The sequence below is a fragment of the Argiope bruennichi genome, chromosome X2 (genome assembly GCF_947563725.1).
Source record: "Argiope bruennichi chromosome X2, qqArgBrue1.1, whole genome shotgun sequence".
NCBI classification, from domain to species: Eukaryota; Metazoa; Arthropoda; class Arachnida; order Araneae; family Araneidae; genus Argiope; species Argiope bruennichi.
In genome coordinates, this window is record NC_079163.1 from 26,109,019 (window position 1) to 26,125,528 (window position 16,510).

The 16,510-nt window shown below is 28.5% G+C and overlaps 1 protein-coding gene across 1 annotated transcript in view; it reads right to left on the minus strand.

Annotated features, from left to right (window-relative positions):
• The window catches only part of LOC129960238 (protocadherin-like wing polarity protein stan), a 170,080-nt gene that overhangs the window by 76,557 nt on the left and 77,013 nt on the right, over positions 1-16,510 (minus strand). Inside the window, exons 2-5 of the mRNA XM_056073501.1 lie at positions 8,157-8,356; positions 6,777-6,929; positions 5,399-5,573; positions 4,651-4,776 (exon numbers count right to left, since the gene is read on the minus strand). Coding sequence (XP_055929476.1) covers positions 4,651-4,776; positions 5,399-5,573; positions 6,777-6,929; positions 8,157-8,356 — 654 coding nt within the window. The remainder of the gene's footprint in view (positions 1-4,650; positions 4,777-5,398; positions 5,574-6,776; positions 6,930-8,156; positions 8,357-16,510) is intronic.

Consider the following 16,510-nt stretch of genomic DNA (forward strand, 5'->3'; position numbering starts at 1 on the left):
TAAAGAGTCAATTTCTTCATTTTCACATTTTTTTACTGGCATGGACGTTCTTTATCTTCCATTAAAAAATAATATTTTTTATAGCATCGAAACCAATAATCATTTGTTGAAATCGCTGATACATAATCATCACCGGATTTGATACTTCGTTAACTTTCAGCTGCCTTTTTTTACCCTTCAATTTCCCCTACCCAGTCAATAGAAACAAAAAAATAAATAAATAAAATAAAATAAAAAATAAAAATAAAAGCTTTTCGCCAATTGCATCTTTGTTTAATACTAAAAAAATAATAACATTTACATGTCGGCAAAATAATACGTACTGAAAACTAAAGCTACGTGATGATGTTTTGATATGAAGTTAGCAAATCCTGACCCGATGCTATATATTTAGTTCTTCTCCTTAAAAGCTCTTTAAATTAATACACAAAATCAGTAGTAGATTGAATTAAGGTATCCAACTAGGTGAAAAACATGAATTTGGATGAAAAAATGCTTGTTTTGTTTATTTATTTTGCAGTTTCAAGAAATAGGTACTTTCTATTTCCAGTGATATCTTTATTTTGTCCCCATGTCAATTAGAAGCCAAGTTACAGCAAACTATTGACATGTAAGTGATGCTCATTTAAAAGCCTTTAAAAACACGTACAGTAGAATTTTTCATAATTCAACTGTACGAGTGTCGTTATAGCTCAAAAAAAAAGCAAGATATCTTAATTAAATTTATAATTAGTGCTCGTTATGTTATGAAGAGCGCAATGAACTATGGATTTGATGTTCAATGCTCTAGAAATGGATTTATTATTGTTTTAATATAAATATTGTTGAAAAAATTCCAGAATTACATAGATAGTTTCATAGAAACAAAATTTTCAATTTTGAATGTAATTCTTAGGTAACAGTTAGTTACACTCTAAGACATGTTACACATGTAACGCTACAAAGAAAAATGAAAAATTATAACAATTATTTTTCTCTAGAGCAATTTTATTTCTTGTAAATAAATGATAAAATTTACACCAAAATATGCCTTTCCTTCAAAAGCCAATCATATATTTAAATAATTTCACTTTTATTTATTATTTTATCCTTATATCAATTTAAAACATTATATAAACTTTATTATTATTTTTTTTTTTTTTGAAAAATCCACTCCGAACCTAGTCGGATACCTTAATAGTACAAAATGTTTAAAAGATGACATCTGCATGAATATAGGTATTTCATTATTTTGAATGCTATTATGTGACGGTTTGATATCATGTCATCGTATTAGACTATCGAGATGACAGATTTTCTTGATTGAAATTTACTAAAGAATATGTCAAGATGCTTCCAGTTTTTTTTCAATGATGTCTATTTATGTTCACATGAGAAAAGTAAAATGACACAGAATATTTAAAATTTTGAATCTACTGTACATCAACAATTGCTGCTGGTAACAAAATACTTTTGCTATTAGGAACTAAACTTTATCGACGATTTTTGAATTGATAATGTATATTTAATTAGCTAAAATTATTCATTAAAATAATTTTGATCATAGAATTAACTTAATAAATATGTACACCACTGTGCGAAAAAAAAATATTTTTTCCGAAAATAACACACAAGGTTAAGTATGATGTAGACTTAAAAGTCTACTTTAGAATGCTCACATTCCCCGCTTTAATACTTCAGGATTTTGAAATGGATATTCGTTAGATATTTTGGAACTTATTTTAGCATTAGATTTTTTTTTTCTTTCGTGTTATAACACTCAAAAATCGAATATGAACGCGCTTTTTTGACTCAAAGGGTTTTCGCAAAATATAAACACGGTGTAACAACAGACGCTTTTATACTCTGTCAGTTAGTATGACATTTAGTAACATGTTTAAATGACATGTGCAGTTATGTTTATCATGTGACTGTGAAGAATCCATTTAGTTAATGATTGCAAACAAGAGATGAACTCTCTGAAACACTTAATCCAAAAGAAGGAAATAAACCTGGCACTACAAAGACGCCAACGTTTAAAATATTCTAAATTGTTTCCGAAAATGTGAATTCTAATTCATATCTGCTACATTATTTCTGCATCTAAGAAAAATTAATTAAAATTTGAAAAACCTTGATATTGCAGCAAATACTAGGAAAATCAGCTTTCACAACTACATTTTTACTCAAGCTACTAAGTCATTATTTATGAACAGTAATTATAGATTTATGTCATAAATATTACGCCGATCCTCATAGAACTATAGCAGTGAATATAAGTCAAAGTTTTACCGAGATTATTCCATTTTTGATTAATCTTTCATTTAATGATAATTTATCTTCTAAATTATAATGAAATGCACACATGAAAAGCAGCCAGACTCTAAGATTATTATTGAATATCCTTTATACGGAGGCTGAAAGCAAAAAAGAAAGAAAAACGATGCTTTCATGAATATTTAACTGAACGCGTTGCTGCATTTGATCTTCAAAATAAGAAAAAAATTACTTCATTTGTTTATAACTCAAAATCGGACTACATGGTTATGGTCATATGGATAGAACAGATTTAAATATACGAAATAAATGGATTAGAAATAAGGTTTTATAATATTGCATTTAGTATTTTTGATGAAATTCTTTCCCTGCCAAATAATCTTACAGAAATAAACTTAATAAATAAAAGACATTTTTTTAAAAATATACGACAACATTATTCATGTATCTACAAATCATTTCTCAAATAAAACCATGCATTCACTGGTTCAGAAACAAAACACGAGACATTTGGGCAATAAAATAAAATATCGTTTGAAATCACAATTTTTCTACCACAAGAATACGTATGGCGATAGGATGACAAGCTTCTGCCGGAACCACAACTTAATATTTATCTTAGAAATGTGTACATTTTGAGTTACGGGACAAAATAAAAGTGATGCATGCATGCATCAATGCACACTGTAGGACGAAACAAGGAAATTTCTTAACATCACCGGAACGATTTTCTGAATACTACACAGAACGAAGAAAGAAAAGACCGGTGAATGACTTATTTCCATTTGGTTGACAGCATTTCATGACAACACTTTGACACTCTGTGACAACAGCGGGCGAGATAGAAAATCTAAATACGCGGGCGTGATTGCGAAGACCATAAAAGAAATGGAAGCTCCCCCTTCCAACATTTGATTGCCTTGGTTGTCAGATAAAGTCTGAATTGAAACGATGCCATCGGGGCTTCCAGCCGTCATAAACGCATTTTATCACGCTGGCTGGCACGTGTCCTATTCCCCGGCTAAGTTTCGATCCAGCGCTTCGATACGCTGTTTGATTAGTCCATCGCCATCGGTACCACCCGCAAAGCAATTTCCGGCCTTGCTGTAGGAGTTTGCGATTAGTTAGATCTACCGCAATAGGAGGTCCGCATTTTGGAGCTGTAGGAAAAGGAGTTGAATTTCCTTCGCCTCAAACCTATTACCGAAGTATATTAAATCGGTGCCAAGCCTAAAGAAATCAGAAAGTTGATGTAAAATGGAATTTGAAACTGAAATTTTCAAGTTTTGAAAAAATTCCAAGAACGTCAAGTGAATAAAAAATGTGTTGCTTTGTTTATGTATTTAATATTTATAAATCTTGGGTTTTCTACAGTTAATGGCAACTCGGGATAAATTTATACGATGTTTTATTGAGTAGAGTTAAATACCCTTGAATACAATTTATATTTTAAAGTAATTGAAAAAAGCATTTTTTTTTGTTGTTTTTTTTAAATAACAAATTCTGCTTAATAGATTTATATTTTAACGAAAGGCATTTCATTTCAAAAGTATCATTAACATGTATATATAAAATGCAGTGCTGATGGAATTTCAAATGAATATGGTAGTTTTAAATAAAGTAAAGATGAGTCTTTACTACAGTTGATGCCGCATTTTTATTTAAGCATAAATTTAATTTGAAGACCAACAACAAATTCTTCTTGGACCACAAGGATTGTGGCTCAAAATTGTGGTTTTCAGTTTTCAGTTTTCTAAACTGATTCTTTACCAACGCAAGTCTTGAAGGAAATACTTTCTATTTGATGAAACCAGCTTTAGAAATAAAAATGTAAAGGTAATCCTGATCCTTTGTTAACATAGGCTATCTTATACTAAAACTTGTTACTTTAGATTAATTCTTTTGAATATCTATTCGGCATTTCGCGTTCACTGCAAAATGTTAGAAAATGCAGCATTGAATGAATGCAGCTCGCTCATTCCGATGGTCAAATCTTATATTAAAGTCATGGTAGTCATCAACATGACAACGGCCAACTAATAATAATTCTCATATTTGGAAAAGCATGATTTTTAACGGCCTTAAAACGAAAAAAAATTTTCAAAAATAGTGGTAATAATAGTAAAAAATGTAAATGATAAACACTCCGAAACTGCTTTAAACTTCGAATTAGTAGTGAAAACATCACAAAAAAATATCCTATTCTGAGGTTTTACGTATAGTCATGTTTTTTTATAATTAAAATTATGTGCTCATAATTCATTCACAATTCAAACACCAAATACTACAAGTCAGCCAAATATTACAAGTCGAAATTTCGTTTTATCGTTCAAATTTCACAAAGAAAAAAAATGTATGTGATTCCTAAAAAAAAGACAAAAGAAAATAACTCACCGGTGAATCCTTCCTTGCAAAGACAAGAAAATCCACCTTCTCTCCTGACACATGTTCCGCCATTCAAACAAGGACTCGAATAGCAAAGATTCACTTCTGTGTCGCATTCGTACTTGTGCTTCATACCTTAAAAAAAACCAAAGAACATTCGAAGTCGGTATGATGGGACCCGATAAAAAAAAAAAGTGAAATTTTGTAGCTGAAACTTCATAACTAAAAGTAAATTCTTTTAGGAATTAAAATCTCATAATTAAGACGTTCTTTTGAAATGCACTTGCTGACGGAGAAAATATCACACCATGCAAGACTTTCTGAAAACTCATTAAACCACTTTACAAATGATTTAATAAGGTATCAAGTTCTTAATAACGAATAATAAATTATTCATTAACAGATGCTAGACTATTAGATACGCAGAGCGTTAATAAATTATCACGGGATGCTTTTCAGGTAATATATTCTTGAACACATCGCTGTATGAAACTAGAGTGGCTGAAATCATCTTCTGTCATATCGTGCCTCACGAATTGCTGACGTGACCCCATAGCCCACCTTCGTTTCACCGAAACTAATGGTTTTACTCATTGTTTATCTGTTCATATCCCGAGTGCTAATGGTTTGATTAGCTGGAAAATGGAATCATTTGCATATCTTGTATGCGTGCACTTCCATAGTAATTTGCATGTCACTACATCTGTTACTCCAGGGTGTGGCATTTTCTCTGCCAGTCAGTGTAATTATGAAATACCTGTAAATCCAGGCGGGCATCTACAAGCAAATGTGTTGATTGGAATGATGGACCGGAAAAAGTACATGTCGGATGAGATGAAATCGGATGCATTCCCAAATTTCAAAACTGATAGACATTGCTCAAAGTTGATGCAAGGCTCTCTAACACATAAGTTGTCTTCAAATGGCAGAACCTGGAATAGATGAAAATCGAGAATTTAAAATCCAGATAGGAAATTTAACTACTAGTGAAAATATCAAATAAAAATTTAAAGCTAAATTCAAACCGTTATAAAAACGGAAGAATATAAAGCTAAAAAAGTAACTATGCATAAAAATTAAACAAAAATATTCAAAATTTGCAGTTTCTAAAAGAGCTCATGATCTTTCAAGAGCCTTTAACCATGCAAACTTGAATAGTTTGTGCGCAATAATTTCCAATCGTTTGGCATAAATCAAAAAACATTCCAGCTTATATTTTAAATGCTTTTGATAACGTTATTAGATTCTGTAAGAAATGAAGCCAACACTTCTAATAAATTTATGGAAGTCTATATAGATTATCATAGTAACATTAATATCTGATTTTGTAAAAAAAAAAAGAAAAAAAAAGGGGGGATTATTATAGGACGGAGCTCATCATTGTGAACTATGGTCACAATGATGAAGCAAGGTCACATGAACTATGGTCACAAGAAGGTGACGAGGAAAAAGCTCATCTCTAAACGTCCATGCCATGTCAGGGGAAGGATGCTTGACCCTCAACATCAGATTTAACGCACAACAGTCACAAGGAAATAAACTTGCGGTCGAATCTAATCGCGAATCTAGAAGTTTCCAGTCTTCAGAACTAAGAAATTACCATCAAGTCACAACATCTCTGGAATATCAATCAAAATCCTACAAAATGGTATGCTAGGGCATTTGAAGCGAGTTAAATAGAATAAAATCTTTATATATATCATCTTCGACTTTTTAATCAAATTATATTTTTTAATAATTTCTTATCCAGACCTTTCAATTGGATAAGAGTTGATGCTGTAGAAAATCAGTAGAAAAATTTGATACAAAGATCATTTAATCTGTCTATCATACAGAGTTAAACATTAATTGCTCAGATTTTATCTGCTGAGATAAAAACAAGATTGGCGATTGAAAATAATGTTCTTTTAATCACTTACATGAACATGGGTTAATCTTGCAAGAATTAAACATTAATTGCTCAGATTTTATCTGCTGAGATAAAAACAAGATTGGCGATTGAAAATAATGTTCTTTTAATCACTTACATGAACATGGGTTAATCTTGCAAGAATTAAACATTAATTGCTCAGATTTTATCTGCTGAGATAAAAACAAGATTGGCGATTGAAAATAATGTTCTTTTAATCACTTACATGAACATGGGTTAATCTTGCAAGAATAGCTCTTCCTAAGTAAACTCGCTCTTGTAAGTACTGAGACGAAAAAAATGTTTCCGGGTGACGGGCGTCAACGGGTTTGGCTGAAAAACTGACATTCAAAATTCGTTCTTCTGAAGTGTTATCCTCCTGGAAATTAAAAAATATCGTAATGTGAAATTAATCTGAAACTTATTCCTGTTTATAGCCATCAGAAATTATGAAATTAGAAAATAATGGTTATAAACATTATCAATAGAAATAATAAAAATTCTCTAAACATTAAATTTCTAAATCGGCTACACAATCGACTTATTAAAGTAGGTGAGTAAAAGATATTTTGCGTTTAGTGTTTAGGTGCTATTTTTAGAGCTCTTTGAGCCTTAAATGCTTATCATTGAGAAATTAACCCAGTGAGATTTTATCTATTTAATTATTCATTTATTATTTAATTATCATTTTTATATATCTATTTTTTTTCCGAAATAAGCACTTCACAATTAAATCTAAAAACTCATTCGTTATTTTTTTTTTCAAAAATCCGCAACATCTAAACTAGTTAAAAAATATTTCTTTTGAACAAAATATTTAAAGTTTTTAAAGTTTGAGATTCTGGTTCTCTGTATTGGAGTCTGCATAATTTTAGAGCAAACTGTAATTACATAACATATAAAAACGGCATTTTCTTTTATTATAATCATGTACTCCGATGTTGAGTATGGTAATCCATAAATAGTACAAATGGAATGTAAAATGTACAATTGCAATTAAATGCACAATTACAATTAAATGTACAATGGAAATAGTAAAAATGGAAATGCCATTTGTAATAAATTTAAATCAGAGGAAATTTAAGTGAAAATTAATGAAGAGAAGAAAAAATATACTCTTCAAATTTATTCAAGGTCTATGACATTTTCTTAAAATTCATTCTCAAATTAAATAAAATCATTTCCATAATTTTACTACTAAATATGCTACCAATATTTAGTTTAAAGACAGTTACATTTTAAATCGAAATCGATAGAAAACATTTTAATCATAAATAGCAATAAAAATTGTTCTTCGAAGAATTTACCCTATCAATTAATGTATCCTTGAGTAATAAATATTTTATCAATGAATTAGTTCCAAGAACAATGAAGTCAAATAAAAAATATATTTACAATAGTCCAGTCATAGCATATTAATTGAGTTAGAGTATTAAAGCTTTTTGAACTTCCGATCACAGAAAATCACGAAATAAAATAAATTAAACAAAATGATCTCCTAATAAGGTTGCAACAGCCTGGGATTAAAAATTATGATTGTGGCATCAAAATTAGATTTAATTTCATTGATATTCGATAAAAATTAGCTCAGGTTATTAGTACTTACTTGTATGCTGAAAATAAAAATGTTTTCCTTTGGACAAGGAATGATGGCAGCTAATCCTTCGACAAAATCTTCAAAAATCGGGGACAGAAAAGTGACAGCAGTCATTCGCTGTAAACGTAATGTAGCACTGTTGAACATCATAGCATCTGTCACATGTTGCACAATCAATTGGCATTGGGCTGAGACTTCATTGATTCCGTCTGTAATTAAAAAAGAGTTTCCTTCATGCAAATGCATAAAACTTTGATTGAATGATTGATATACAGAAACTATTAATTCAAAAATTTTTAGTTTTAATTATCTGAATCTTATGCATTCAAATTTCAAATAAATTAAGTAATTAATCTTAATTTAATAAATACAAGTGCAATAATATATTTCGTACTCTCTCATATCAGTTACATCAACTTAAAAAACAACTTTTGAGGTCACATGATTTGTAGAAAAGAAAGGGAAGAAAGACATATAAATAAAAAAGAGCCGTATAATAACTTTTTTCTTTCTTACAGTTAATAGAAAAATAAAAATTAACCTCTTTGAAACTAAACAAAGCTCTGAAATCTTGTAAAAATGCATTCTCGTTGATTATTTTATACACATTTTATAACCGCACATTTGATAATTATCTAAACAAAAAAAATTCAGTTAGTATTACTTACCAATTAAATAAAATTCATTTTCATATGCATACTGACACATATAAATATTTTGCAGATGATTATTTTGTAGCGCATAAGTATTCAGGACGTTCCTAGTGAAACTTTCCTTTTTTTAAAATTTTACTGTTTAATTACTGTCTTAATTAATTAAAATGTTAACTATATTCAAGATAAAACAAACTGAAAAATAAAATGGTGACGACTCCGCCATTAGTAACATACGTTATATAATTATATATATATAAAAAAAAACTTAAAAGCAACTCCCTTTAAAATGTTTAAACTGATTCTTTTCTGAGATATCCTAAAAAAGCGGTATGGAACACAAAGACATTTGAAGACTTATATTTCACGAATATCAATACTTAGAAGGAAAACCATATATGCGAAAATTATAGTAATAAAAATACCATTAAAAATCTCCAAACTGTGCAACTAGAAGCTTCTAAAAGACACTTGTGAAAAATAAAGTCTTATATTCTTTTGTATACTAAAAAATCTGTTTGTAAAAGATATTTAAGCATATATATGCACCACTTATATACTTTTTCAAAAAATAAAAATACCGTGTACGTTATTGACTATTCATTACTAGTTGGAATGGTAATCCTAAGCAATAAGACAAATGGAAGACAAGTCCACCACCTCAAAAATTTTCTTATATTTTTGTATTAAAATTGATCATGCACAGTCATATTGGTGGCTCTAATCACACTTGGTTCAGAATATCTAGTCAAATCCATATGCCAAGAGTAATGTTAAGGGGAATTGTAGCCTCTGCTTTTTATCTAAGTAACCCATAAAGTCAAGGCAGCATTTCAGTCAGAAGTTTCACTTAGTTCCAATATATGAAATTAAGTTGTCTTCTTGAAACACTTCCAAAAGAAACTGGCCCAACTTAGTATTTTCTTGAAGGAAATCCTGGAAAATTACAGCAGCCATCCCGATAGCAACGAGCTAATAATGCATTGCCAAAGAATTATAAATCTGCCAGTTATAGAAAAAAAATTCGTTAAGAGTGAAGCAAGAGAATAAAATCCTTATCTTCTTCTTCAAAATCATGTTGCTGAAACATGACATGCCTTAACCCACTAGTTCAATGGTGAGCTGCATAATCATATTTTGATAGGGAAGGTCGTAATTCCTCTTTTCCCCCGCTTGCCAATGGCACTTTAATCGTTCCAGGTAACTGCCATGAAACGTAGATGACGTACAGTTTTTCAATAATATTTATAAATTTTTCATGCAGTATTCTGTGAAAATGAAAAGGGGATATATTTATAAATTAATAATATATTCCTATAATATATTAATTTTAAATTATAATTTTAAGGTATCCGACTGGGTACGGAAAAAAAATTAAAAATTCCAAGAGAAGCACACGAAAGTTTGATAAATTCAAAAAATAATTATACTAAAAAACATAATAAAATTATACTAAATTTTAATATGCTAGTGATTTCAAAATTATTAGTAATAATAATTATGCAAAATCAAAACATTTATAAAATATAAATAATCCTAGTCAAATATATTTCATGAAATTCCATGAATTAGTGACAAATGTCTACTTATTTTTTTTTTATTACAGAGAGAAGATAAGGACTAGCGAATGTGCACACAATAAATTAAATCTCGAAACAAAAAATAAAAACAGTAGTCTCAGGATTAATGTCTTCTGCTTCCAAATATGACAGCTTTAGACTCTGGCGCAGTCAACACTGTTATTGTATAATCACATAAGTTATGCTGATAGCTTTTTAGAAGACAGTCTGAAGAACATTAAAATGCAGCACAATTATTCTCTTTAGAAAGCGTCGACTATTGGTGACAAATAACTGAGCAATTTTTTTGCTTGGCAATTAGCGAGTACTTGGGCACTTAACAGCGTTTTGCAAATTACCAGAAAATTTATCAATTCACAATTGTTTTCTCTCAAGGAGTCATTTATTTGAAACACAGAAATTATTGCATAGCCTAATTTATAAAATTTAGAATTCTAGAAATGTTAGTTAATTATTCCTTGCAGAAATTTTAAAACGAATGTAATTATTAACCATGTAAAATATTCTGCTTCTTTAAAACGCTCTTTTTTTCTTTTATAAAACTGATGAGTTTTCAAAATCAAGTTTTAGAAATTATATATTATATATTTCACAGATTATTTAATATTTTTCGCAATTTTATATGTAAAAGACATTTTACTTCTATCTTAACCTTGGAGAGGGAAGGGGTATTCAGAAAATACAACGATATAAAATTCAAAAAAATTTTGTCATTCGTATTCCATAGAGCAAATTTTTTACTAAGCAATGGTATTTATAAATATAATAGTACAGATAAAACGCTAACAACACATGGCACAGAAATCGCCATTGTTGAAAGCCCCTGTTATTGTATTACTCATTGTTGAAAAGTACATAACAAACAAACTGTTTCAGAGTGTTTCGTTTAAATTTTTACAGCTGCATTTAATTCAACGCTTCGTGGTAGCTAATTGATGATATTGAAAACTATTTTTAAAAATGCTCGGAAGAGGACTCACCATTTGACCGAATATTCAATGCAGTTAGAGAGAAAAAGATATAAGAGAAATTACGATGGCAGAAATAGGCGTTGAACTAAATAATAAGTTTAATAAAGTACGAAAATAAGTTTAACCGTCATCAGTTGGGCAATCGCTATGATTTGTCAATGGAAATTGATGTTCATATCTTCCTAAGCTATTATCAAAATATGAATGATTTATCTTAAAACTCGATGATTATTTTTTGGTGTTATCTATTTTATTTCCTTATAATTTTTTCTTAATTTTAATATTTTTTAAATTTTATTTGATACACAATCTATAACAATGTTTTTAACATTATGAGGAAATTCAAAATTCTCAATTAAAACATTCAGTTAGATGCTTTTTTTTTTAAGAATGTTTAAATTAAGTTTTCAAAAATTACTTGTTTTGGACATTCATTTCGAAGTATGACTTTCACATCCGCTTTTATTTTGACGTATATACACTTTTAAATTTGTGTTCGCTAATTAGTAGTAGATTTCAATTGAATTCATGTCTTTCAGTTTTATCAAAAAATATGAACTTTTTAAAAAAAGCATTCCATATTAGTGATTTAACAGCTTAAAAAGTGTATAATCTGGGCAAACAAACTTGTCACCAAATCAGTACTGACCATCATTAGTATATTAATATTTCTAAAAATTACAATAAAAATGTGAAATCAAAATTTACTTAATTTTATTCAATAATTTACTAATTTAAGAAATATTTCATGCATAAGTTTGAAAGATTGTACATAATTGTTAACTATTTTATCATTAAGGACTTATTGATTAGATTAAGAATATTTAAAACTATTGAAAGGAAAAAGATTCTTTTGGGAATAAATAACAAATACAGAGTGCTTTGTGGTTGGAGGCGAAATTACAACTCTTGCAATTTATCCAACTAAATTGCAATTTAACCAATACTGTAATATAAAAAAAAAATTGTGAGACATGTTTTAAAAAAGCACAGACGTTGATGAAGCTTCGTTTCGGATTTAAAGTGCACAAGCGTGAAATTTAGCCGATTGTTTCCAAAATATCGACTTATAAAGTTTTATTTTATTTGAAAAAATAAATTCTTTTAAATTTTAAAATTGTTTCAATGTTTTATTCTGACTCTTTCAAAGTATTTATAAGTGTTTCTAATTGGGTATTTTATGTCAGAAATTTTTTAATGATTCTAAATATTATAATTATCTATAATTGAATTTTCAATGTGTATTTTCGCAAAGCGAATGAAGAAAACATATAATTGTTATAGTTATATAAATGTTTTCTAAATACATAAATTAACAAATATAAAATTATTCAGAATTTCCACTAATTTTATAAATTTTGAGTTTTGTTTGCGATGCAATTTTCGTGTGTGTAGTAAAACTTTCATGAATAGTTACTTCTTACATCAGAGTTTTGAATAGTGATTATAAATAACCGAATACAAATATTGCTTATGCGGTTATTTTTGAATTTTGTATTTAAAATAAACTTGGACTTTCTGTAATTTAATAAAGGTTTTATAGCATTTTAAAAGCAAATAATAATAATAATAATAAATGTATTGTTCTTTATTATGTCTTTATAAATGGTTTAAAAAAATATTAAGAATAATTGTTATATGATAATTTATTTGACAAATACTTTCCGTGGAACACATTAAATGAAATTTTACAGATGTTCAAAGGAAATATAAATTATTAGCGTTTGCTAAATCGCTTCATTAAAAATAATATCTGAAAGAAATGCAATTTTAAAAAATAAATGACGTGAATAAAGAGCTTGAATTTAAAAGAAATCAAATCAAAGTTTATAATAATAAAAAAAATCCTGCCATACAATGCATAAAATGATTTTAATTCGATCAAGAATTATTGAAAATCGAGAACAAAATTTCAATACATCACTGTCATTTCCTTTTCATACCTAGTGAATTCCTTCAATCATGAATAAAGATGGCTTTAACCCTCGGACAAAAGACACAATTAACCTCATTCTTAGAACTGATGAATCAATGATGAACCATTTGACAGGTTCCTGACACATAGATCTATCGGAAAATCAATTGGCTAACTTGTCAAGTGAAATAAATATTAAAAAAATCACCTAGAAATGATTAAAGGAGTATTATTTTCGAAAAATCCATGGTGATAAAACAGATAATTTCCAAAGCAGTTGAACGAATAAATGTATTATTTTATCTTATGCATGTAATAAATTACCAAATATTTCTGTCTTTTCAAGTGATTCATTGAAATATAAATGTCTCAAACTTATAAAAAGTACACTGATCACAAAGATCAAGAAATTTTCAAAACAAATCTGAAACAACAAAACATCTATTGAAAATCGATTGGATATACCTTTCGAATAAAATAAGTCTGTAAAAAAACTCATCTAAATGATTAAGGATGCGTTACTTTCGAAAAATCCATGGTAATAAAACAGATAATTTCTGAAGCAGCTAAACAAAAAATTTTATCAATTTATCTGATACATATAATAAATTACCAAATATGTCTGTCTTTTCAAGTGATTCCTAGAGATGTAAATGCCTCAAAATGATCAAAAGTTCACTGATCACAAAGATCAGGAAATTTTCAAAATGAATATGAAGCAACAAAGCATCCATCGAAAATTAATTGACTAACCTTCGAAATGAAAAAAATATTTTTTTTAAAAAATCTCATCTAGAAATGATTAAAGATGTATTATTTTCGAGAAATCCATAGTAATAAAACATAATTTCTGAAAAAACTGAACTAATAAATGTATTAATTTATCTGACGCATGTAATAAACTACTAAAAATTTGTCTTTTCAAATGATTCATAGAAATAGAAATGTCTCAAAATTATAAAAAATGCGCTGATCATAAAAGTTAAGAAATTTTCAAAATGAACGTGAAGCAACAAAAAAAAGGATTATTTTATCATCAAACAAGAATATTAGAAGTGCAATAGACAGGATGTAACTTAAGCGTTTTTGTTTAACAAAAACATCAAGTACTTCTTTTTTTGTTTATCGCTTTATATTCGATTTGAAATATTCCCTTATTCTTGCGAGAAGTGTATTTTACAGGAAAAATTTCGATTCTGATTAAGTTTTAGTTCTCGGTTTATGTAGTAATTTCTGTTAGTTCTTATTTCCAATTCGATATTCTGTTGAGTTTGCATTCTACGATCGATTTTAACTCTCCTTCTTCTAGTTTAATCAGCTTAAAACTTTTCGCATTAACTATTTCTTCCGTTTGTTTAAAAGTAGTTTATTTTTCCCGTTTGGTTAAAACTACCTTATATCTTTCCAACAGGATGTGAATTTAATAGGTATATGTTTATCTTATATGTGTATTTAAAACTTATTTTACGTGAAGCCAAAAAAAAAAAAAATCAGAATACAATTTTATCAGTAAAACTCCCATCCAAAACAATGTTGCTTGTGTTTAAATTATATCGATCACATCTCAAACTTGCCAAATTTTACCTCTATTTTAGCCATTTTTTATGCTAAACATTTTAGAATGTTTCCGTCTAAAACCATTAAATCGCGAACCAGTAGGGTGCATTTAGAAGTATAAGTATTAATACCTTCAAGATAATTTACATGACATAAACTTAAGTGGCATCTTTTAGATTATCTTTTAAATTATATAAGAATCAAAATTTAGATTTTAAAATTATGCAGTTTTTGATTATTTTTATAATTTTGCTAAAACACTCAATATCTAGAGATGTATTAGTCGTTTTGATACAAAACATTTTATAATGCCTTCGTCTAAAAACATCAAATCACGAAACACTAGAGGGCATTCAAAAGCATCAATACCTTCAAGATAATTCACATGGCAATTTAAGTGGCATCTTTTAGATTAGCTTTTAAACAATGTAAGAATCCCAATTTAGATGTTAAAATTATGCATTTTTGAATCATTTCTATAATTTTACTAAAGAATTATATATCAAGAGAAGTAAGTATTTAAAATGCTGTACAGTTGCGAAGCTGCTGGAAAAGAAAATCACGTTATTTTTTCAAAATTCAAAATAGTTGACTTATATTGCAAAGCACTTTTGTTCTTTTTGATAGACTCATCTGAACATAAAATGCGTAAACTAATTAATTCCACAAAAATGCAGTTTTTCACCAATATCGTAGTGTAAAACTTTTGTATTTGGTTCATATAAGAAAAACGTTTTTAAAATTATTTTTTGTTTTGTATTTTTGTATTTTTTTAAATATATTTTTGTATCAAGAGCACACGCTAACGCTAACATTATTTTACTAACAAAATTATAGTAATGTCCTCTTTGATTTATTTCTAAATTTTTTTGTCGTTTAATCGTAAGTTGTAATTTGCAAAACTTTAATTTTTCATCTGTTATTCGAGATTTTAAAAACTCTCACTACTTACAGATAAATTTCTAGTGCGTCTTAAGTATTAAAAACGACAATCCTGTTGAATTTATTTTCAAGGATTTATTTTGAATTCAAAAATCTAAAAACACTTACAGACGCAAAAATGAAGTAGATTTCAGATTGAATAGAATTTTTACGCCAGAACAACAACCTACACTGGGCGTTATAAATACATGAGTCGAATTCGAAATTTATTAGTTTCGGTGACAAGAAGGAAACCTAAATGGTTGAGGCGTTTTATCTCACAGTTAATAAATTGTGTGGATGTTTTTTTGACGCAACGTTGGAGAAAACTATCATTATTTGCCATAGTGATGAAATATGGCTTACAGACAGGTGACATCAAATCTAGTTTCGCAGTTTTCACCTGCACCTTTCACCTTTTTTAGAAGAATATATTCTCTGAGGAATGAATAAAAAAGGAGTGAAAAAAATGGAAGAATCACATTTATAAAAGAAGAATACTGTCAAATCCCGAATTACGAATTAAATTCGTTCCAGACGATGGTTCTTAAACCGAACAATTTTTTCCCCTTTAAATGCTGTTATTTAATACCGTTAACAGCCAGACTTGACTATAATGTGCTAAGCATATGATTAAATAAAAAAACTTTTGAAAGTTTACGGCCAAAAACATTAGCCTTCAATGACGTTCCGAAAGGTATTATGACTGGATTCCGAACGTATATAACCTAACGTTTAGAAAGGTATTATGGCTGGATTCCGAACG